At 43.1% G+C, this 24,302-nt stretch overlaps 1 protein-coding gene across 1 annotated transcript; it reads right to left on the minus strand.

Moving 5' to 3' along the window:
* Positions 1–1,951: 1,951 nt before the first annotated feature.
* Positions 1,952–24,154, minus strand: MED1 (Mediator complex subunit 1). The gene is made up of 17 exons (XM_084593411.1): positions 24,001–24,154; positions 23,469–23,596; positions 22,012–22,090; positions 20,839–20,893; positions 20,652–20,781; positions 18,420–18,448; positions 18,268–18,339; positions 17,546–17,620; positions 17,316–17,383; positions 16,747–16,833; positions 16,252–16,366; positions 16,065–16,189; positions 13,479–13,585; positions 12,803–12,986; positions 8,585–8,680; positions 8,407–8,512; positions 1,952–5,581 (listed from the first exon to the last, which is right to left on the minus strand). Exons 1-17 carry the CDS (start codon positions 24,068–24,070, stop codon positions 2,905–2,907), a joined length of 4,203 nt encoding a protein of 1,400 aa, XP_084449537.1. The 5' UTR covers positions 24,071–24,154; the 3' UTR covers positions 1,952–2,904.
* Between the last annotated feature and the right edge of the window lie 148 nt (positions 24,155–24,302).

A 24,302-nucleotide genomic window follows, 5' to 3' on the forward strand; every position in this document is an offset into this window, starting at 1 on the left:
TAACGGGGACGAAACTTTTCAGGGCGCGTCATGGAATCGAAGACGAATGTATATAACTGGTGTCAAACACATAAAAGTTGGACCCGCAAATATGTCACAACATATATGCGGCACTTTACAGAAAACAAAATATTTTCTAGTGTCCTGCAAATTTTTGCCGCCGATGAATATATGCATAACACCGCTTTTACAACATATATATTGTAACAAAATTCAATTAACATCATTAAGCTGCCGTCAACACCATTTTTAATATTTTCTCCGCGCGCGCTTCAACAAAGAAATACCGAGTACTTCCGAACTACCGCGAAATACCGAGTGTATATGCACGCGCGCGCGCACACACACACACACACACACACACACACACACACACACACACACACACACACACACACACACACACACACACACACACACACACACACACACACACACACACACACACACACACACACACACACACACATATATATATATATATATATATATATATATATATATATATATATATATATATATATATATATATATATATATATATATATATATATATATATAGGGCCCCTGATATCATTCTTGAATCTATATATATGCATGTGCATGCAGATTAGTATATGTAGTTAGTTACAGGCGGTTACAGTTGAAAGGCTAAATTCCTAACGCTAGTTGAATGGAAAAAAAAAAAGAAAATCAGCTAGGTATAACCATCATCAATTTCAGTGTGTTGCACATACCGCGTTGTCACTCTTCCAGTATTCTTCGCCGAGGATGCAGATTTTTACAACTTCTTTCTCTACCCGGAAAGGCACGTCCATAAGGATTTTTCGGTCATATGATGAATTATGGAGAACATATGTAAAGAGGCACTCATTTATCAGGACTCCCGCGCGCGCATACAAACAAACACACACGCGCGCACACACTCTCTCTCTCTCTCTCTTTCGCGCGCACGCAAATAAATTTTGCGCAATCCTTGCTACAAACGAAAACTGAAATTATTGCTCTTAGTTACTGTATAATGTTCACATTACAGCATTGCACAGTTCTCCTTATAATGCTGCCGTGCTGCAGCTAAATGGCACAAGAAAAATCGAGTGATGCTTGCATGCGTATACACATACATATATTACTGGCTACAAGCGCCGACACTGTGAAAGGAACTTACCTTTGGGTGACGCATCGAACTCTCATGAAATCCGCACAGCTACTTCACGTTGTCAGCCGAGATCTCTCCAACTTTTTACAATCTTCTTCGCATTTCAAGAATCAATCTCAGTAGCCTCCTTCCTCATGTATGTTGCTGAGGTAGCGTCGCAAAATGAGCTTGTGACGTTCAGGAGCGTCACTCATGGTCGCTAGGAAACAGTGGAATGGATAGAGATCTAGAAGCGCGCGCGCGGATCGACGGCCGAAAAGAACACGGGGAGCGCGCTTTTTTATTGTATGTATTTTTTGCCAATGCCATGACGTCATTGATCACGTGAAAAGCGGAGGCCCCGCTCCTAGACCGATTTGGTGTGAATGTAGCATCACCCCCCTACAGCGGAGTAGATTAAGTGACTCTACCAGAGTTACTAGTGAAAATCTGCTAAGGCCACTTGCAGCGCTGTTTCAGTTAATCTGATTAATAACGAGAAGAGGAACAGTATTCGCCCCTTCAACACCAAACCAACCAAACTCCGTGCAATGAAGACTCTACTGCAGAGTAGGGCAACATTAAAACGTTGAGTAGGGTGCCTCGATGCGCGCCCGCTCAGCCACTCAGCGGAGAGCGGGCGCGCATCGAGGCACCCTATTGCGGAGTGTTAAACAGCGCCGCCTGGCCTTGTGCAGTTTAGGTAATGCGTTTAAAAATTAACTTCGAATCATACGCACCAGAGAAAACCTGACCTGGTAAAGAAATCGCAAGCAATTTAAATAGCTTCAGTCGCTTCTCGTCGACTGAACCAGCGCCCTCTCAATACTTTTTTTATACAAAGGTCCATCATCATCATCACTTCAATTCTCCTCCAACGTGTATTCGACTCGCACTCGACGGCACCTTTCACCCGTTTGGTTTTAAATTGATTTATTGCGCCTCCTCAAGCCGACCGATGTCAGGAGATGTTCATCAGGATCGAGTCATCATCAGCGTGCGTGTTATACGTTCATTCGAGCACAGAAACATATGGCACATAGTGATGCGAGACGTGTGCTCCGCTACAACAGTTGGAGAGTTCAAGAAGTCGGTGCTGTCAGCGATAAGTGCCAGCACTAGCATGCCAACTACAGTGAAGACCTATCCGTATGATACAGTGAAGATCGAGCACTTGCCTCACAAAGCCAAGTCCAGTGACCCCGTAATAAACACTGCCGATGACGGTAAACTGATATTGCCCGACAACACGACGTTGTCAGACGGGGGTGTGGTGAACGAAACTGTACTGTCGTTCTTCAAGATGGACGATTACTTACAATACAAATCTACCAAGTTGCTGTTATAGCAACTGTCACGTGCGAATAAAGAGCAGCACGCTTTGCCTTTTTACCATAAGCGTCTTTTCCTTCAAGTATATACACGCATCTGCAGCCAAATAAGTGGCCAATGCTATTGCAGTCGGAAGTGAATTAAAAACCGCGACAGTTACACGCATAACTTATTTACGTACACATTTCACAAAAATGGATGTATATACAATCTACGGAGTAGTCATTATTCACTGTGTCAACCTGCACAACCAATGCCAGCAGCTATGATTGCCGCTCCGCGTGTACAATGTCCAGATGCATGACGACGCTCATGTTGGTGGCAGCCAGGAAATACGGATGCATGCAGTTTGACGGCACCTGCAAATTATGCTGCGTTGTTAGAACGCGAGGCTGCTTAGCAGGCTTTGGACACCTATAAATAAAGCTATAGGCTCACTTCCCGAGTCCTACGATCGCTTCGTCCATTAGCTCGTCGTCAATGACGCACGGTGACGGTCTCGAAAGCGAGCTCGACACCGAGTGGTTGGAGGGCGGACTACCCGCTTGCGGAGACTTGAGTGACGGGGACGGCACGAAATACGGCGACTTGGCACTGAGACTGAGCGCCGGGGACGCCCTGGCCGGGAGATCGGGAACCACCGGCTCGGGGGGAGGCCGTGGGGAGCTATGACACATGGGCGCGGCCTTCTTACTGCTGTCCAGTGCAAAATCGATGACCAGGCCGTCCTCAGGACTGCTGTCGACATCGTCAGCGGTGGGCGGGGGTACTGCTGCCTTCGTCAAGGCAACTGGTTGGGCTGCTGCACTGGTCCCCTTGTCCTCCGGAACTCGCAGTTCGGCGGAAGACGAAGAGGCGCGCGGTACCGTTAAGGCCACTGGTCCTATTTCCGGCCCATTTTCGACCTTAGACGTGAGGTCCTCGCCGCTGGTTTCACTCTTCAGCGCGCGCCAATGGTCGTCGTCTCCTTCCCCTGGACCCAGCAGCATTCGCAAGGCGGCCTCGTCAGCGGGTGACGGTACTCCGGCTTCGACGCTCTTAGGTGTAGTCCTTGACTGGGGCGGTGGTGGCATCAGACTGGCTTCCTTCTCGGAGACAGGTTTAGGCTCGCTGACCTTCTTTTCGGGCCGCACGCCGGATTTGCTAGGCGCTGTAAGTTTGGACGCGTTCTTTAGCGAACTAGCGTTGTTGTGGGCGACCCGCGGAGCGAGCGACGGGAGCGCACTCGGCGCGTTGTCGCACAGGAAGCCCTGGCTTGGGCTGAGCTTCGCGGAGGGCACCTTGTGGGGAATTTTCTTGGCCGATGCCGCTGCGGCCAGGTTGCTGGGTTTCTGAGAGCTTTTGACCTTTGCTCCACTTGAGAGTGCTCCCTTGGACGACGACGTGCCGATTTTAGCCTTTCCAGAGGAGCATTTGTAAATGCCTGACGTTTTCGTGACAGTGAGCTTGATGCCGGCACCCTCCTTTAATGTGCCACCTTCTGTCGCCGATGTTCTTCCTTCTTTCGCTTCCTTGCCCAGCGTAGGACTCTCCCTCTTCTCACCCGATTTTAGTGCCACGTCTGGCCTGGTGCCCGGGAGATCCGGTGCTGCTGGCCCGACCAACGGCGATGCCATTGTGTTGGTCAGCTTGGCAATCACTGCATTTAGACAACCTTTGCGTGACTTTGGGGGCTTGTTCAGATTGTTGGAACCACCAGCTACTGAGGTAGTGGGCACTATAGTGATGCTTGGAGCTGCTGTTGATGTCGGTGATGGCAAGGAAGGCTTGGCCACCACTGGCGTGATTGTGGTGGATGAAGGCAAATTGAGGTGTTTCAGCTTCAGTGTCCCAGTAGGAGATGATGGAGGTTGCTTAGTTACAGGACTGCTACTGGGAGTGTAAGCACCACCTGTGACAGATGAAACTGGTTTGCTGGGGCTGCTCTTTTGGGGGGACTTGGCAGCAGGTCGGCTGTCAGCCTCTACACTGCACTTGGTGCCACTCGAAGATGCTGGCTGCTGTGGCCTTGCAAGTTTTTTTCCGTTGCTAACCAATGAACTGGCTGACTTTTTTACTTGAGGACGGGTTGCCGAAGGGCTTGCGGACCCATGTGGTTTTGTGCTCAGGTTGAATGCTTGCTGAGACAGTTCACTCGGCTCTGGGGAAGCAGCCACGGCAGGTTCATGGCAGCCCGAGTCTACACTCTCAGCTCTTTTTCTCTTGCGTTCTTTTTTGTTGTCCAGCTTCTTACGCAGCTCTGATGAATCACGCGGTTTGGATCCTGACTTGCTTTCAGTCTTGGAAATCTTTAAACTGTCCCCTGATTTTTCAATTTTGAAGCTGACCGGTGGTGACGCCGAGCGGGACAGCTTATCGGAGTCCCCACCGGGAAACAAGTTTTTTGGACCGCTGTCCTGGGATCGAGAGCCTTCTCTCTCAAGCTTGATGTCCTCCCTAGCCTCCTCGCTACGTACGCGCTTGACTTTGCGGCCAGGGGGAGGTCGATTCACCTCCCCTGGGTCGGTGCCTTCGTCGGGAAAGAGTGCGGCTCCTCCCCTCAGGAAGCTGGCCGTGTCATCGGAGGCTGATTCCGTGGTGGCGCCAGCCGGCTCAGCGGGGTTCAGAAGCGCCGCCTTGTTCTGCCCCGCTTCAGACTCTAAAAAAGGCTCCTCCTCTGGGTCGGTGCCACCGCCATCATCATCTCTGCGTTTCGGGCTTCGGCCATCAGATGAGGTTGTCGCTTTTCTCTTGCGTTTGTTCCGAGGCTTGGCCTGGCCTAAAAAAGGAAACCCCGGAGCAGCAGGAGAGTTGCTTGCTGAGGGCACGTCACTCAGCATACTCATCAACATCATATTCGGGCTCTGTGACGGCAGCGGTCCACCCAGAATTGAGCCCAATGTGCCAGGCTCCTCTTCAGCCTCTCTGTAGCTGTCAGCCTTTCCAGCTGGTGTGAAGTCTCCAAAGGAACCGGTGGCTGGGCCAGGACCGTAGCCGGGCAGGCCTGTCAGGTACGCATTTCCTCCACTATTGAGGGCATTGCTATATGAGTCCTCTTGGCTGGACATGCGTGCTCGCTGACCTTGCGCCTTTCTTATCACTGCTCGCATGGTAACTGGTATGGACAAGCACCTGCACAAAGCACAGAAAATCCTTAATTCACCTAGGTTTGGCCCAGAAACGCACAGTGTGGGGCTATGTCTGTCTACATATTGCACATTAACTTCCACCAAACTTCATTACAGTCACAGCACCAAGTGCTCCCAAGGAGTGCTCCAAGTCTACCATCTTCCCTTTTAGTTCAGCTTGCCATGTGGAAAATACAGATACAAATGGTAGGGATTCTTCATTTATGAAGAATCTGAAGTGTTGCTTCTTCACTTAATGTGGGACAGTTTTCACTATACATTGCATAATGTTTTTTTTTTTTTTTTTTTTTACTGGTCAATGGTCAACAATCTATGAGGGTAATCCTAAAATTAAGGTTTCCGAAGTACAAGAGCTGCAAGGAAACTTTGCGCAACCTTCAGCCATGCTATTCTGTTCACTGCTTCCTCTTCTTCCAAAAAATACATTGCTCAGCCCACTGGGCCAGTCAATCATGGCTTGGTAGCCATTTGTAACTGAGCTCCTGCTTTTCGCTACCGCCAAGCGTGAAGTTTTCACAGTTGTTAGATCTTTGAATGCAAGAGGCCCATAATCTATCGAAATTCATCAACTGACAGGAGTTTATGGAGCTGTGCACGGATGCCAAAAATATTTGCAAGTGGTGTAGAATGCTAACAGCTGCTCGCACTCAAATTCATGATGATGAAATAATTTGGGGTCACTTAAGTTTCCTTATGTGAAATGAATAAAGCCTGTTTCCGATTTATTTTGCGTCTTTTCCCGTTAAGCAAGCCCAACGTGGAACTTTCTCGCTGCGCTTCTGGCACTCTGTTTTCAAGTGAACACTGCATGCAGGTGAAACAAGCACCACCCTTCCCCTCACATAATAGTGGTAACCACTTTGTATTGATATGGCCATTCTCTGATATTATCAGTTCTTAGAACACTTCTTATTCTCCGCATGGCATCATCGCAATTTTGATGACTAAGCTGTAACATTAACGTTCATCAGTGCACGTTGCCAGCAGCTTGAGGCCGCTCATTCACCAATTGCTAACCAGATGTCACTACATAGTGCTGTACTACCGAAGGGCTGTTTGCTGTGGCTTCGGCATGCTCAGGTCACATCAGACATCACAAATCACTGGTCTGGTTCTAGTTACTATTCATTTGATTACATAAGGGGCATTTTTAAAAAAAGATTTTGGTCATTTTATTCACTAAATATTAATCAGGCATAACAAGTTACTTCAATGATGTCTACAAGTCAAGTGCTATCCATTTCATTACATTTAGTGAATTTTCTGCTGTTTTATTCACCAAATATGCTGCACTAATTAGGGGTCACTAACAGTTCCTACTTACCCCATTAATACCTTCAGTTTGAATACCTTTGATTTCACTATGTTTAATGTATTTTCCCCCACTTTTATTCACTAACTGCATCTCACTAATTAAGGTGACTAATTATTACTCAACTAATTCCTCATGCATTCACTGCCCATGCATTGATAATCATTATTTCTCTTATGCTTCCCTCCCATGCATCACATCCCCATACCTTCTCATGGTAGCACTACACTCAACAAATGTCATCGGATGTTTGCTACCGGTGTTCCACTCAAAGGTCCATACAATGCTCTCACATTAAAAGAAGCGGGAGACCTTCAGTTTCCAACGTGACAGTTGTGAAGTATGAAGAAATGATGCGACAAGATCGGAGGATTCCTCTAGATGATCCCTGAATTTTAGTTCCTGAGGTGTCTCGAAGTGCCACTCATAACAGGAAGGATTTTGTCGGAAAAATTTAAATACTGGAAAGTGTGCACAAGATGGGTACGGAAAATTCTCACACCGAACTACCAACAGCAATACACTGACTCTTTACATAAATTTATTTGGTGCAATGCAGACAAAAAGGACAACCGTTTGAACTCCAATATTACAGTTAGCAAAAATCGGATATTCAATTTCTCAGCTGAGAAATAACAGCAATCATGCGTGCCATGACGTTCAATTTCGACTAAGCCACAGAAATTCAAGTGAACAGTCTGTTGGCAAAATCATGAAAACTGCGTTTTGGGACCAAAAGGCTGTATTACTAGCCAGCTTCACAGTTCCTGGGACCCCAATAAATGTTTAGAGGTACTGCGAAACATTGAAACAACTCAGATGGTTGATCCGGAATTACAGAAGAGGACTGCTGAGCAAGGACATGAGGTTTCTCCACGACAACATTCGCGCCCATGCGTCCTTTCAAACCGTTGCTCTCCTGCATCAGTTTGATGGGATGTCATCAACCACCCACCCTATAGTCTAGATTTTACAACCAATGACTACCACTTGTTTCCAAAGTTAAAGTATGGATCAAAGGAGCCTCTAGCGATGACAAGTAGGAGTTCAGGTCCAACTGTTCTTCAACTACATGGTGGCGAACTTATATACGGGTTATATGAAAACCATTCCAATGCTTGCAAAAGTGCGTCGACTGAAGTGGTGGTTATATGGAGACACAGAAGAGTGCTCGAACCTTCAAACAATGCCTCACTTGTTGAAAATATATGCTTCTTTTCATTTTTAAAAGATTTACAGACTTTACTTTTGGGATGACCCTCGCATGTAAGAGTTTAGCCCTAAAGACAGGGCTAATGTGTTCTTATTCAACACACTGACATGCACTACACCAAATGGCAATGTATTAACTTTGAATGCTAGCATGTCAACCAATTTTAAAATAAAATTAAAAGATATAAAGTAAAAGAAAAAAAGAATGGCATACTGAAATGGTAAAATTAGATATGTCCCAAGACATGCTTTCCCCAGTCCCCCAAAGTGCTATCAATACTCACCGCTGCATCACCTTGCTAGCATATTCATCAGTGCAGATGCTAATGTCGCTGTTGAGTGTGTAGATACGGCACTTAACGCTGGTTATTTCACTAAGGTTCAGGTCAACTGTGTGAAGAAGAAAAAAGGCAAATTAGTCACATGCAAAGATGGTGGTGACACCATAGCAGCGACTCATACCTGTTGCCAGAGATTCATCCAGGGGATGCTCAAAGGAGATGCTGATGTTCGATATGGATGAGGTGTTCACTTCAAACATGTGTGACATCTCAGCATCTGCAGAGGTAAAGAGGTCAGAGGCAGAAAGGTCTAGCTGTAAGTGGCTTATTCATACAGAACAAAATAAACTTTCTGGATGTCAGCACTGAACTGTCCAATGTGTTTTCTGCGTGGCTGAATTTCTTTTGGGCGGCTATTACTTTATTGTGCACCACCATAAGGTTAGTAGCTCCTTTGGTAAACATCTGCTCACAAATAAGTTGTATCTCACACTAACTTTGTTTTTCTGAACAACAGTGTTACAAATGTCACATCCTTTTTAGTTGGTTATATTGAGTATTACGGTGCAAAAGCGACTAAGGATATGATGTGCCAAACACTGAACTGTCCAATACCTACAGTTTCTTTAGAATACCAGCTTCTTTGAGAAACTTAAAAATGTGCAAATCAATCAATGCTTGTGCACCTAAAAGCAACATAGGGTGTAAAGGGACGAGTTCAAAATTATGTAAAATAATTTTGTTCTTAGTTAGTGTTGATTCTTTTTGTTTGTTTGTTTCATCTTTGCGTGTGTGTGTGTGTGTGTGTGTGTGCGCGCGCGCGCGCTCATTACGGCTGCCTGATCAAGTTTATTCTGTACTGGACCGTCTACTAGCCCCACGGCTATCGGTCCAAATATTCTATGTATTTTGTTGCATACAAATAAAGATCCTTTGGTTTGTCATGTTTTTTTTTTTTTTTTTCAGTAAGAAGTTATGTGTAAGGTGGGCGGGTGACATAAAATTACTTCAGTAAAATGTTCCTCATGTTTATACGTTTCTCATTCTCCTATGATGGATTTTACAGAATGCAATTTGTGGTTTACCTGGTACAATCATGTGGCCTGCCATTTATTTTTCAGTTTAGCGTGTATTAACTTACTTAGCAGAGTTCTCAAGCACTCTTTTTGACTGACCTTAATGTTTAAGGAATATAGACACCAAATTTTAGTTGCATGTTTTCTCCTCAATAATGATGCGTAAGAGATTATTGTACATGAATTCCTCCACAGCGATTGCCTACGACTGCTAAATAATTTATAATTTAATTTTTTGCTCCGAGCGCTCTCGTATGATTGTGAGGTCAAGCTGCATATAGACCACATGAGGGATGAAAAAACAAAACTGCAATATAATGCTCCTTCGTCATTTTGGCTCCTTGCAATGTTCAAGCTAGCCTGCCCCAAGAACCGGAATTAAAAGTGAAGAAGCAGCAATTATGTCGCTGCTATATGAAACTTATGTGAAACTTTGATGTCATAGCTATCACTCTGCTGTTGAAACCAAAACCGAAACAGGTATGAGGTGAAATTCAATCAGGCTGTAAATTATTTAGTGGTCACAGGCAAATACCATGTGGTAATCTGTGTACAGCAATGCATTACACATCATTACAAAGATCAAAACATTCACCAAGAGCAGCCCAGCACTGCTCTGTCTCACAGATGAGCTCATGTCAAGCCTGCCTGAGTTAGGTGGGAAACTCACAGGAAGAATGTGGAGTGGAGCAAGATGTCAACAATGCTGCCTGTCCTTACTCTCCCTTTTTCCCTGCCCCAAGACGAAGATACGTGCCGTAATTGTGAGCAAGAAAGAAAAAAGATTTCATTGTGTCTCGTCCAAACCACGGGAAGCAATATGACCCCGTGTCAGAGTGAATTTGTTATAAGTCATAACCCAAGCTGCAAGGCCAGCACGAATTTCTTCGAAGTGAAATGAAATGTTACATTGCAGAAAAAGCTGTCTTCCAAACCTACTCAACTGCACGGCTGCTAGCTTGCAGTTGAACAGGCAAGACTGATCCCGCCAAGCAGCTGTTTCCGCCGTCAGCCACTCTGGCTGCGAGATTTTCTATGTCCCTGCGAATGTTTTTGATCCAGAAAATTCACGAGCACTGTGTGGAACGTTCCGATTGTGTTGCCCATGTATTCGTGCGCTGCAATGACATTAGCTTTTCTTCCAAGCTGTTGCTTGTCATTAGACCATGTTTTGGCAGGTGTGATGTTTCCACACACAAAATTCAGTGTATAAACTGTGAAAAAAATATTGGTACCATAATTAAAAGCAGATATCAGTTGCTTAACTCATGCTAGGCCTAACTGATTGGCACGTTGGAATTATGGTGACGAAAAGTAGATTCTACGAACTAGCAAAAGTCCGTTGACTGCAGTTCTATATCGATGCATGTGCCATTCGTAAGGCTCTCTCACCACGGGAGAGACGGGCAACAACTCAAAAACACGTGCCAACACCTTGCCGGACTAACAGTGAATCACCATATGGCATAAAAAGTGCACACTGGAAATCTGCGTCTTGACATTCGTTTTCATTAGCCCATTTACGAAAACCTTCAGGGTTTGTTTGTCACAAGTAAGCTCCAACAGACACATGCATTTCATATCAGTGACAAACGCTCCCTGCCCAAACAGCCAACACATGGTGCCACCTATTTTCAGAACAGTTAATATGGAGCAATTTGGCACAATTTTCAAAATTAATTAAAACCCATCTACAATGAATTCACTCAGACTGGCAAAAACCTTTACTATATCAGCTGGTGATGACATGGCTCTCAAGTTGCTGTTTTGTAATTAAATGAACACTTACTAAACCTGTCTTGTTGGTTAGAAGGAAGAGGAGGAGGAGAAGAAGAAGAAAAACACTCGGTCACCAGCAGCTAATGCTTTCGCTCTACATTTAGTTCAGCAGCATTGAACACTTCTCATTCAGTAGCCTACACTCTCACGTCATACTCTTAAAGGATGAGCTTAAGTGTCCCCAGTAATGTAGCACCTTACACTGATAGAGCGTGATGGAATAATGTAGCAGGCAAAAGAAGCTTCCGTCGTCACTATCGCAATTCAACTAGGGTTAACCAGAGTTAAACCACAACTAATTTTTTTTTGTTTCTCCTACACATGACATGCTTTGCTTCAAAGCTCCAAGGCTGCCATAAAGCTGGCTTTTCCTCAAGTCCGGTGAGCCTGATGGTAAAGCTTATTCATATATATATATATATATATATATATATATATATATATATATATATATATATATATATATATATACATATATATATATATAAAAAAATATTTCATTGCTTCCTTAATTTCTTTTCCTAAAAAAAAAAAAAGAAAAAAAAAACACACATTTGACTTGCGATCTTAGGTTGCGCACATGCAACGATGTCACTGCGTGGCAAGTATGCCGCCGTAGCCAGGCACTTTTTATTATGATCGGTTTTTATTCAAGATACCTTTACTATACGAAAAAAAAAAAGAAATGTACAGTCATCTATGGAAGATTAACTCTGGCTTCAGCCTCACTTTGCTCTATCTGAATTTTCACTATATCCAATACTATAGCAGGGTTCTGCTGTATTATCAGGACAGCACACTTGTCTGGCTCAACAAATGTTAGCCCATTTGTGCAAGGGTAGTGTCACTGTACTATGCAGCGTACCATATGTGATGAACTACATAGTTTTGCCCCATGGCTTTAGAATGACGCTGAGAACAACTCTATCCTTTCACTGTTTTCTGCAAAAACTGGTTTGCTGGCTCTCTAAAGGTTTGTTAACATTAGTCTGGCAGCAAAAGAAATGATTTATGGCTAGAAAACTTAATTTCAAAAATTTTCCCATGAAAATTTTCAATTCGAGCTCATGAGATCCGCATCTAGAAGACCTGGTTGCAGCCATTTCAAAGTGAATTGTGGAGCAGCACAGCCTCCAAGATCCGCACTAAAGGTTTAGTGTCAATGTCCGCCAGTTTACTTGTGGGAATTGGATGGTGATGGCAGCATCTGCATCTTGTTTTTTGGTCTTTGCTAGCTTAAAAAAGCCCTGTTTTGTTTGACAGTAGTCATTCTCCCACTGGGAGGCCATAGTGTACTGACACAGGCCAACCTAAATCTGTACTTGGCATATCAAAGTTTGTACTGTATCTAGTTTTCAATGACTCCGGCTTCATGCCCCAATGTCTCGTGTCAGGCTGCTTATCACTGTATTAAAGCAGGGGTTATGCAGGTTGCTTGCCCACTTCACCAGGTTTCTTTTGTTTCTTTATTTTCATGTTCAGAAAGGAATGAAACCAGGAGTAAGTGAGGTGTTGCAAACAGAATGAGAGAAAAGGAAGCTCACTCTGTCGGCTGGATGGCCGGACGCAGCTGGCGACTAAGGTGTTGAAGAGCAGCTGTTGCCTGAGAAACACCAGGATCTGTGGCACGTGAGTCGGGTGTGTGAAGGGCACGCCCGAGACCAGCACTCCTGTCAGCTCGGGGCTCCCAGACAGCAGGTAGTAGCAGTGCTGCTGATCTGGCAGGGTCTGCACAATGGGGCAGTGTGGCCACAGCACAGCGCTCATTGTGCTTGGTTGAGACCAGATGACATGCATCAAGCATGACATTAAGAGCAAAAAAACTGAGAAGTGGTACAGAGTGCCAGTACACAACACGCCAAGGAGGGCAGTAAGCTTTTTAGTGTGCAAGACCAGCGGTATGTCTCAAAGGCTTCCACCTCACACCAATAAAAAAAAATGTAGGCATTTTGCTACATTGTGCTGTACGCAAACTGTAGGAGCCAGTAAAAAGAAGAACACACACACACACACGCACACACACACACACACACACGCACATATCGAAAAGAGCACAGAGTACAAAAAAAAAAAATGATCAGTAATGTTGGCCATTTAGCAGCATGCTCCAATTTCAGAATGCAACATGACAAAATGATAGTAAAGAACTGGCCACAGCACTCAGTTTGGCAAGAATTACACAAGTGCATTAAGTGGGTATTGCAGAGATGCCCATCTCACCACATTCAGGCCCCGGTCACTGGACGGTGTAAGCTTCCCTTCGGATGCTTGGCTGATGATCAGGGACAGCAGAGGCTGTGCAGTGCTGGTGTCAGCACATTCGATTGCTGAAAAGTGAAAAGTAACTCATATCTTGTCTTTAATTCTAGATAAATTGGCTGATCAGTGAGGAATTGAAAAGAGTGCTGAAACCACTACTTAATACCATCATAAAAAAATGAAGAAAGAAGTAACACCATTTCCACAGAGTATTTTTGAGAAAATAGAACAGACAGTCTATGAAGCTACCTTGTATTTAATAAACTGACATACACGTCTCCTTACTGATTAGCCAATTTCTCTAGAATTAAAGACAAAGTGAAAAGTAACTCATATTTTGTCTTTAATTCTAGAGAAATTGGCTGATCAGTAAGGAGCCGTGTATGTCAGTTTATTAAACACAAGATAGCTTGATAGATTGTGTGTTCTATTCTCTCAAAAATACTCTGTGGGAATGGTGTTATTTCTTTCTTCATTTTTTTTATAGTGTTACTAATTTGTGGCTTCAGCACTCTTTTTAATTCATGTACTATCTTCTTTTTCAACTATTTCTTTTATCAATGCCGTTTTGTATATGCAGTGACTTGGTACTGCCCAGCTCCATTCACAAGCATGTATGTGTAAACAGACTGGTTACTATGTTGCATATTTTCTGCAAATAAATTGTTGTTGTTGTTATTATTATTATTATTATTGCCACCATCAAACAGAAGCTTATTAGGTGCAGCTGTTTTCTCTGCCTAGTGGCTTGCAGACCCCTAGCAAGTAAGTGAACAAATGCAGTCTTGAGTAGGGATTTGGAAACAGTAGAACCCCGTATAGTAAACTCTGATACAGTAAAGTGAAACTGAAGTTCCAGTTCATCTTCCGTAGACAACTGTACATTTTCCCCCCTTTATAGTAAAGACAATTCCGATAAAAATTGGCTATAGTAAACTGTGCCTCGCCGCCCGCACACTACCTAGAATCGCAAGGAAAAGAGTTTTTGTATTTGAAAACCGAAAAATAACATCGAGTGTCCTTTTCAGTGGCTTTACCACCAGGTTTAGCAGCATTCAGGAGAAGCCTACTTTACGGAAGCCTTGGAGCAGTGAGGGAAAGCACCAGCGCGTAGGGGGAAAAAAAAAGTAAAACTGTCTATAAACATGAAAAGTAGGCGGCGCGGTTCGTTCAGAAAGTAAGGGAGAGTAAAAGTGCAGCAAGAAATAGAGAAATGGAAGAAACGGGAGAACATTCACAGCACTGTGCAGCACGAAGCATGAGGCGGCCGAGGCAAGAAGTGGAGGTGCAGCGTGTGCGGTTTTGCAGAACTTGACTGCCATGTGAATTTATCATTTATTGCCTTTTATAAAAGACGGAAATGGCAAAAAGTAAAACTGTGTTCATGTAAGGCTTTGGTTTTCACATGAAATCAAACTTGGTTGTAATTGTAGCCATTGTCCTCATGCTTAAGAGGTACTTCCACAAGATGTAAAAAATTTTTATGACTGAAAAACATTGCAGAAAGAGATGACAAGAGAGAGATAGAAGGTATTTCAAAGTTCTTTTTTTTTATTAAACAACAAGGCATGTTCAGTAAGTAAGCATTTAATTACCAGACAGCATCTTCAGGACCATGTCATCACCAACAACTGATATAGTGAAGATACCTGATATAGTAAAGATTTTTGCTGGTCCCAATGACTTCACTATAAAGGGGTTCTACAGTAGATGCCAATTGTGATGCCTGGCCTAATTCACTGCTAAACAGCATCCCCGTTTCCACAGATTACAGTAGCTCAGTAGCAAACGAATTTCGTCATGCCGTGACCACTGTATGCAATGCATTTTCATGATAAATATCCAGCACAGTCACAACACAGAACAGGAGGGTAAAGTTTTCGGTTTCGCTGCTCTACCACAGTATGGCCATACACTGCACTAGGAGGGATGAGAACTTTATATCAACGCATATTAAAGACTTAGTACGTCATCAGCTGTGTCACCAAAGCTAACTGGTCCAAGATTAGCCAGGCCCGCCGCACTGGTGGAGAAGGGTTTTGAAAAGAAAAAGATGAGGGGACTGACTGGCAGCGGGGTAGGAGAAAAAACAATGCAGTTGGATGCTGCTGTCATATGCATGTGGTTCATCAGTGATTTGGGAAGCTGATATAGCAGCACCGCGCTGCTTCTGTTAACTGTTATAGGTTTCTAAAATTGCATAATGTTAACTGCTCAGTCATGCGAGATGTATTACTCTCGATAGAAGTTTTGGTCATTTCTTCAGGCGCTGCGTGCACTGGCTAGCTTGGTATGGTTGATGAGGTGTTGAAAGAGACAAAATGGGCATACAAGAACACAGAACCAGCCACATAGCCGCATCTACCTTATCGGCCCAGGTATGTCAAAAATTAGCTTCACCAGCTACTTGCCAGTGGGTCCACCAGGTGACCCAGCTGGCACAAAAGCAACGAACATTGCTAAACACTTTTTGGGAAAGTGGATCAGCCACAAGCAATCTCAGTGAGCAAGTCGTGCAGCAAAAGCAAAAGCCTTGACAGGACTTACATGTAACGTTACGTATTTGGCGCACCAGTGCCAATGCCATAGGAATGGGCTTGGGCAGCTTCAGCACAAAACTTGCTGGCAGCATCGTGCTGTTCAAGTTGCTCAGGGCAGCAAATGATGGCAGGCTGCATGTTGGAAGTAGTGTCAAACAAGGAAACACTCATCTTCTCCAAGAGAAACTGCTTACTTCTTGCCCTCGGGTGTGTTGGTTACGCTGATGAGTGAAGTTGTCTGCAGCTTGTGTGATCCTGAACTCTCGATGCACACAGACACCGAGTGACCCAGACCCTTCTCCAGAATAGCTGCACAGTAGGAATGCAGCAACCCGATGAGGGAAATAAAATAAGATTCAAAAAATTAAAAAAAGGCACAACATGCACTCGCACTTTTTTCAGTGTGTCGTTGTAACCACTCAGAAAATAGACAACTGCTATTTATTTGTTTAGAAAGCCTTTTAATTTTTAATACCTCTTAGAGAAACACAAATTACTTGCAGAAATGAAACCGGGATGGAAGCCATTAATCAGAGAAAGAAGTAAGCACAAATGCCAATTAAGTTAGCATTATTGTGATGCTTCAATCTCAAAGTAAGCGACAGATGTTTCAAAGTGTATCCAATGCATCACTACATTGAAGCTGACCATCATGCAGAATAGGGTTATGAAAAAGAAAAAGCACTTGCCTTCGACAGTGAGTGGGATAGATGACTTGCTCTCTACATCAAGTAAGTCATAAGGTGAAATGAAGAATGTTAGCTTCATCGGGTGGCCTGAAATAAAGAAGCACAAATAAAAAAAATATTCCCAATGGCATAGGTTTTGACATGGTGCCACTTAGCTGTGGCACCATGTAAAACTGTCTAAAAAATGCAGTAGTGGCAGAAATTATAATTAGCAAGGCCACAGAATGTTTCCAATCAGTGCTCTTATGTGATGAGGTCTCAGTGTACAATGCAGCCCATTGTTATAAATGCACTTTTCTGCTTTCAAGTGTAAGCCTTGCTTATAAGGCCTCAGTTTCACTGATACTTTGACACCACTTCTTTTGTGTCACAATGTACGCATTACCACCAGGCTTGGCACGCTTGTGTGAAACATCACTCTCACATTTTGCTGCTTATGCATATATAGAGCAGCCAGCTAAACACAAATATTGAACAATTATACTAAGGTAGCTGGTTCACTTTTGGAAATAATGTGTTCAACAGCAGGTTTTTTGATGCATCTTGACTCGTGTTGAGATCATTCTTACCTCCCTTGCGTGGCTGCAAGATGCCAACGGGAGACTTGTGCACAAGGTTGCTAGGCTCATTCATGAAACTGAAAAATAAAACAGAAGGCATTTAGTACAGCTGCACCACTGGTGTAAGAGTGCCAAAAAATCTAATACATAAAAAAAAAAGATAATAAAAACAATGCAGAATTTGGATGTTATCGAAATTAGTTGGAGAGGGAGTTGTCATGAGTAAAACATTCACACACCTCTGCAGTTGAGAAAGGATACTCAAGTCAGTCTCGAGGGCTTGCAGAGCCAGGTAAGCCTTGGTCTTCTGCTTTCTGCAGTAGAAAATGATTTAGTAGAGGTCAACCAGTAACACCATCACACCATTTTCATGCGAGAACAGCTGTTTTGTGAGCTTGGTTCCTGCTCAGTAGGAACAATCTGTAGCCTTCACAACACTATACATATGGCTCATTATGACTAGGCTAGCCACATGTCACAAGACCGGAACGTCTTGTTTTCGCCATCATGCTTTTTTGTACCTTTTGGTCAATTATATTCACATCTCATTCTGAAGGTAAACAAGTGCATAAAACCAAAAGTAATGTGTGTTTAGCAGTCCCGAAATTCTGTAATGCACTACCACTAAAAGACCCCAATCCTTAATTTCACCTATCCCTGCCTGAAGCATAACCTTGAACCAAAAGGCAAAGTGAAATGCGACATGTTAGCATGCATGCTTCGCATTTAGCCAACTTGAATAAATCAGCTGCATATTTTCTTAAGCGAAAAATCCCGCTTCTAGTTGCAACACAATGATATTAGAATGCTTCAAGAATTTCAAGATAAAAAATAGCTTGCGATCCCAGTATTGCACAAGCACAACTTTATGAGCAGAATCCCCTGTCATAATACTATACGCTCACAAGCACACCAAGCCAAAGAAAACACCTAAAACTCCAAAGCAAACCCATATGCTTACTTGTCAGCATTCAGCTGATAGATGGATGCCAGCCCTTCAAGGTGCTTGGTGAACTCGGCGAAGTCTCCCCTCCTGTGTTCAATATATAAGAACTTGTATCAAAAGAATAGATGGGGAAAAAAAAAAAAATGGACAAAGGTGACTTCACTCACAAGAGAACCTGCGTCAGCTCGGGACAACTCTGTAAACAAAAAAGAAGGGAGGGAAGACAACATTCCTTCAGTCAGTCACCGCTGAAAGCTATAGGAATATGTCACTAGTACACAAATCATAAAATCACTGCCTGGTGTACTGTTTGCTGCGGCAGCAATTTGCATAGTCTGCTTTTATTTCAGCATTAACCTACTTTTCCTATAAACTTGGCTACAGGCGATGTCTCAGCAGATGCCACCACATTTTGTACAGAGGAAATAGGCTGTTATTTATTACCTTTTGTTATTATTTATTACAGCAAGACCCAATGTTTCAGTTTGGAAAACAATTTTGTGTTATGCCAACCTGAAACTGCTAAACCCAACTTACTCAAATTACCTTGTCAAAACTGGTAAGGCATCAACAAATACATTATGTTTACATGTAACACTTTATTTATTTGAAATACCTTACAGGCCCATTAGGCATTGTGTAAGGGGGACGGAAAAATCTATACAGTGATATATATATATATATATATATATATATATATATATATATATATATATATATATATATATATATATATATATATATATAAAATGTAAGGAAAGTTAGAAACAGGCAAAAATACAAAGCACGGTAATTAATATATGAAAGAACAAAATAGCCCAGAAGAGCACATATAACGATGCGGAAATAATTATATCACTAAGAAAAAGAAATATGCGACACTGATTAAAGCACAACAGTACACACACGCGAGGCACACAGTGCCCCGTATAGCGCTTAAAAAAAAAAAAAAAAAAGAATGGTAAGGGGGAAAATAAACGGAAAGAGTACATAGGCAAACACAAGTAAATAAAACCCATCAGGACACTTAACAGCTGTAACAAATTTAATAAAAATGTATATATAAGGGCAAATAATGCATACTGCATATAGTACTAGATCAGCATCTTGGCATGCCGGAGTGAAATATTTCAAATGACATTCCCATAAGTAACACGCACTGCCAAGCACTCAGCAGATGGAAGTTAACAGACAAAAGTGTTTTTTTTTTTCTTTTTTAGGAAAAGAAAGCATACTTTTAATCTGAGCAAATTTTGAACTCACTGGTGATTGCTGCACCAAATCTCTTGAAAGGGATTGGTGCTGAGCTTTGAGAGGCACTGGTGCAGCACTTCTTAATTGTGGGAATACCTTAGAGGAAACCTGAGTTCAATGCTAAATCTGCTCTTGCAAAAACATTAAATGTGTATGATGTACCTACTGATCACTTTCCTACTCTGCACCTTTCCTTAGTTTAACCTCTAATCAAGCTTCTCCCTAGCAATGCTCAAGATTTGAGTAATAAAGCACTTATTCATGTTCACAATGGGTGTTCCGGTTTGTGTGTTCCGGCTAGTGTACACAAAAAATTCAGACTTGCACTCCTTGATAGTGGGGGTACGAATACAGAACTTCATTCTTGCTCACTGCTCCCCTAGCTTGCACAGCTTAGGTAGGCTAGTGATTGCACATAGGTGCATGCCTTCCCCCCTCCCCCTCACTCTCTCTCTAAAGCTAAAAAAAAAAAATCTAATACCGTTTTTTTTTTTTTCTCTTGGGGTATGGATGGAGGAATGATGACAAGGAATAGTAGACTAGTATGCTAGAAAGAAGAATGCCAGGCAAATAGAGTCATAAATGAATATTAGTGTATGGCAAGGCAATGCCCAACCTGGATAGCACGAGGATTTCACAGGCGATGCCTAACAGCACCTAACTAAAATGAGCGTTTGTCTACCATGCCACATAGTGCCCGGTGAGACTGCAGATTCCACTCAGGAGCTGTGGTGAGCTCATTCTCTGCTGTTGTCGGTTCCTGCAAAGGACCTGACTTTGCTTCTATTGCACATCCGAATGCTTCAGACAGCTGCACACTGATGCGAGAGAACACTCTTTCCACATGTGGTGCCACACATCACCAACTGGAGTGGGAGGTGAAGCAGCAGCGCAAGGGGCCGACTGTTCACACGTGGAACATTTGGCTGCAGCTATGTCATAGTGGTCTGAAGCACCGGCCAGCAGAACAAATCGGTTTGCATTAGCATGGATTCCTCCTAGTTGTAAAGTTTTTCATTGTTTCTTCCGCTGGGTGTGCAAGGTGGATGAGCTTTTTATCCTACTGCATATGAAGCTCAATAACAACATTCTGGCAACTGGACCTAACGCTTCAGCACATGCAGTGAGGAAACAGTGGTATTCACCAAAGGGTCTCCATGGTGAGATATCTTGACATCGCTAACAGTTCCACTTGGCTCCAGCAGTACCTCCACATAGAACATGTCTGAGCTGATGAAGCACTCCTGGCCTCCAGGACCCGTGGTGAACATCAGGCTGAAAACATGATGCGACAAATTCAGAGACTGCCTGGTTATAAGAGGCACAACCTACCCTTGCTGCCGTGTGATGGTGTCCAGCCTTTCTATCATCGACTGCATTGATGTCACTGGAAACCAAGCAAAAAATAAATAAAGCCAGCACACCGCTGACATTCTATCTGGAATGTGCATCAGCCTCTGCCCAATGATAGAAATGAATATGTCCACCTTGCTACATAGGTGACAGACACATCACAATGTTTTATACTGCAATTTGCATTTCACTGCTTTTGAGTGCAAGTGGATTTGTGTCACAGGCTGGAAATATGTGATGCAACCAGTCAAAAAAGGGACCGATTCACAACATAATAACAGAGGCTGTTGAAACGGCTAAACTAGGAACCACTTGTGTAAGCATGCCATGAACAGCGTTTTCGAGAAAGGAAGCTGTGTTCCTCGACCTAGGGACATTTACCTGTCAGTAAGGTAGTGTGAACACCTGTTCAGCTTTTCAATTTTCTTTTTCAGACACAAGATGCAACTGGTTATACGTTATTTTGCTTTTGTAATGCAAACATTTATAATGCCAGAGCAGTCTAGGAACTGCAGTTGCAAGCTCAAGGCTGCATTTGTATTATTGTATCTTAGCTTGCAGTTATTTCCCGCGACAATATAAATGCATGCATCTGAGCATTCTTTACGAACTGCATTTTTTTTTTTTTCATGTGTAGAGCTCACGTGATTACCTGCAGAAATTATTGTAAGTCGCAGGCCTAATGCAAAAGAGTAAGATTTCCCACTGGAATAAAAACCCAGCATGGCTGTAAAGGTGGCATCCAACTTTAATGCCACAAGTCACTGATGAATAACCAATCATTAACTAACTGCAATTAAATACATAAATGTATAATAGTGATAGTCAGTGATAGTGAGTGCAATAACAAATAATTTTGCAATACCAGTGCGTAAGTCCTTTAAGTATCCCTAGTATTGTTTTCAATTTTGTTTCATTAAACATCGTTCCTCAACTACAACATCTGATTTTTGAGTTGTGATAATTGCAAAGTGCACCTAAAGTAGCATTCTAAGAGCCTAATGCATCAAAACAAATGCCCATTAATGCCCAAATTCAAATGCAAATCATGCATGCCTTTTGTCATGTCTGTATATCTCAGCATGCATTCCACACACTTGACCACAAATGCATGCAAAATGCTCAAGCCACCTTTGTGGTATCATGGCCTACCTCTGATGGATTTCTGTATCATGTCAAGGCACTTCTGCAGTTGGCTACGATCGGCGCTATCCACCAAATGGTGTTTTTCCTGCGAGAAAAAGAAATTAGGTACCGAACAGCACCCCTGCACACTCACTTTAAGTTATATAGTATGTGTATCTATTGCACATCAACTTAACAATATATTTACCAAATACACAACACCATGTTTCTGGAACTGATCACCTTTCAGGTCTATGCCTTCAGTCCAAGGGTTGAATATAACAAACCAAAGAAATGTTAACTGCGAGGGTGGTTTATGGGGTTTAATGTCCCAAAGTGACTCAAACTGTGAGAGACGGCGTAGTGGAGGGCTCTGGAAATTTTGATCACCTGGGGTTCTTTAACGTGCACAGACATCGCACAGCACATGGGCGGGCGCCTGGCTTTTCGCTTCTATGGTGTTTCACCTGTCCCCACTAGCCATGTGACAGTTTTTTAGAACAGGTACTGCAGCAGCCAAATCGTTACTTTGTTCAGTCCTTTCTTAATTAAATCACACATGGCTACGTGTATCACTAGCCATCGGTTTTTATACAAGAAGCTAATTAATGACCAATTCATTTTTACAGAAAAGGATATATTTCAATACAGGCCGATGCCATAATTGATCACGATGCCCCAACAAAAACTTATTGCATCTTACAAGTGAAAGATATAAAGCACTACTGTGCAGTCACTATGACTACGATCTGTGAGGAAACAACACTGTGCTAACTTTTACAACCGAAATAGCCCCAGCTTTGGCAGGAACCTCCATTTCTTGCTCCACAGTGCTATAAAGTGTGCCTATAGCAACATATGATGAAATGAGTTGCTAGTGTGAGTAATATAGACCTCTTAGTTTAGGCGATGATGCCACACTGGCACAGCAGCATTGTTATAAGCATAGCACTCACAAGACGCTGCTTACTCAAAGATGACATTTACTTTAATTAACAATCTGTAGACAAAAGTGGCGCCACGTTTACAACAAAACTAAATGCCTTTACTAACTGCTGTGCTAATTCTTTTTAATGACAGCAGTAATACTGATGCACCAGCTAGTAATGTTACAGCTGTTATGAAAAAGCAATGAATGTGGAAAGCCAGGTCGATGTGCATTTTATGAGCTTGCAGTGACAAATGAAACCGAAACGCGTTCGCGCATGAGTCGCGGTGTTAGGCAACCAACACTATTGTGTGCTTGCATACAGGGGACGGAACACTTTACATGCATCGCACACAAGTCAAGGGTTCGCAGGCAGCTGTCAATGACCGGAATGAAGCGCATGCGCTTTTGCACGCGCTGTCATATTTCGACCCACGTGTGAACGATTTGTTTTGTTTACATACACATCAACATGTAACATTTGACATCAGGAGGCAGTTCTTGTAACCTCCGTCTATGCTAAAATATGTACAACAGATACCGAACGCAAACTGACCATAATAGCCATGCGAAGCGCTTTGGCCATGTCTCCCCAGGGCTTGTACTGTTTGGCCTTGGCACGGAGCTTCTCCAGGAGGTTCTCCCTGGGGTTTTCGTTCGAGTTTTCTTTCCCATTCTGCGAAGCTGTTCCAGAAGCAATCCACAATCGGCGACACAGTGCACCAACAAAACATCACAGCATCACGATCGAAACCATAAACGCAGGACCCCCATGCACTGCGGACGATGCACTGGCACCTGTCACCAAGGGGTGCTTCACTCGGGACCTGAGGATCAGCGACCTCGAAAACCTAATTTTCTGCACTTGAGCTCACGGATCGCCGCCGGCACACCGGACGATAGCGAGAAACAGAAACAAAAAAGCAACTGAAATCATAAAGCTGGTTTGCAGCGACGCTTATGCGAGATGCTGCTTGTTTAGGACCATTGAGTAAGAAGGAACATCGGAGCGAATAAGTGCCACTACGAGCTGTGCGAAGAAACAAAACTTTATATAACTTACAGCCAACCTACTAAGCTGAACTTACTCTCTATAACGTCTTTTGTGCCAATTTGTGAGCTTGGAGCAACCACTGCTGGCTTTTCAACAGCCGCCATGCTTGAAAAGCATCGTATTCAGCTGTTTGTTGGTACTTGCTTCTTTTGATATAGCAAGTTGTTTCAGTGAGCATCTATGAAAGAGAAAAACAAACAAAAACATAATTTATTACCAATTGTTTTAAGATCTGAGTTCTATAACTGTGAGAATATAATTAGTAACACTTAATTTTTGTTGTTGGCGCTGCAGATGAGAGATGTTTAGGCATAGCTATGTGCGGAAAGTATAAAA

Source organism: Amblyomma maculatum, chromosome 2 (assembly GCF_055883805.1).
Source record: "Amblyomma maculatum isolate TAMU_Amacu chromosome 2, ASM5588380v1, whole genome shotgun sequence".
Taxonomy (NCBI): domain Eukaryota; kingdom Metazoa; phylum Arthropoda; class Arachnida; order Ixodida; family Ixodidae; genus Amblyomma; species Amblyomma maculatum.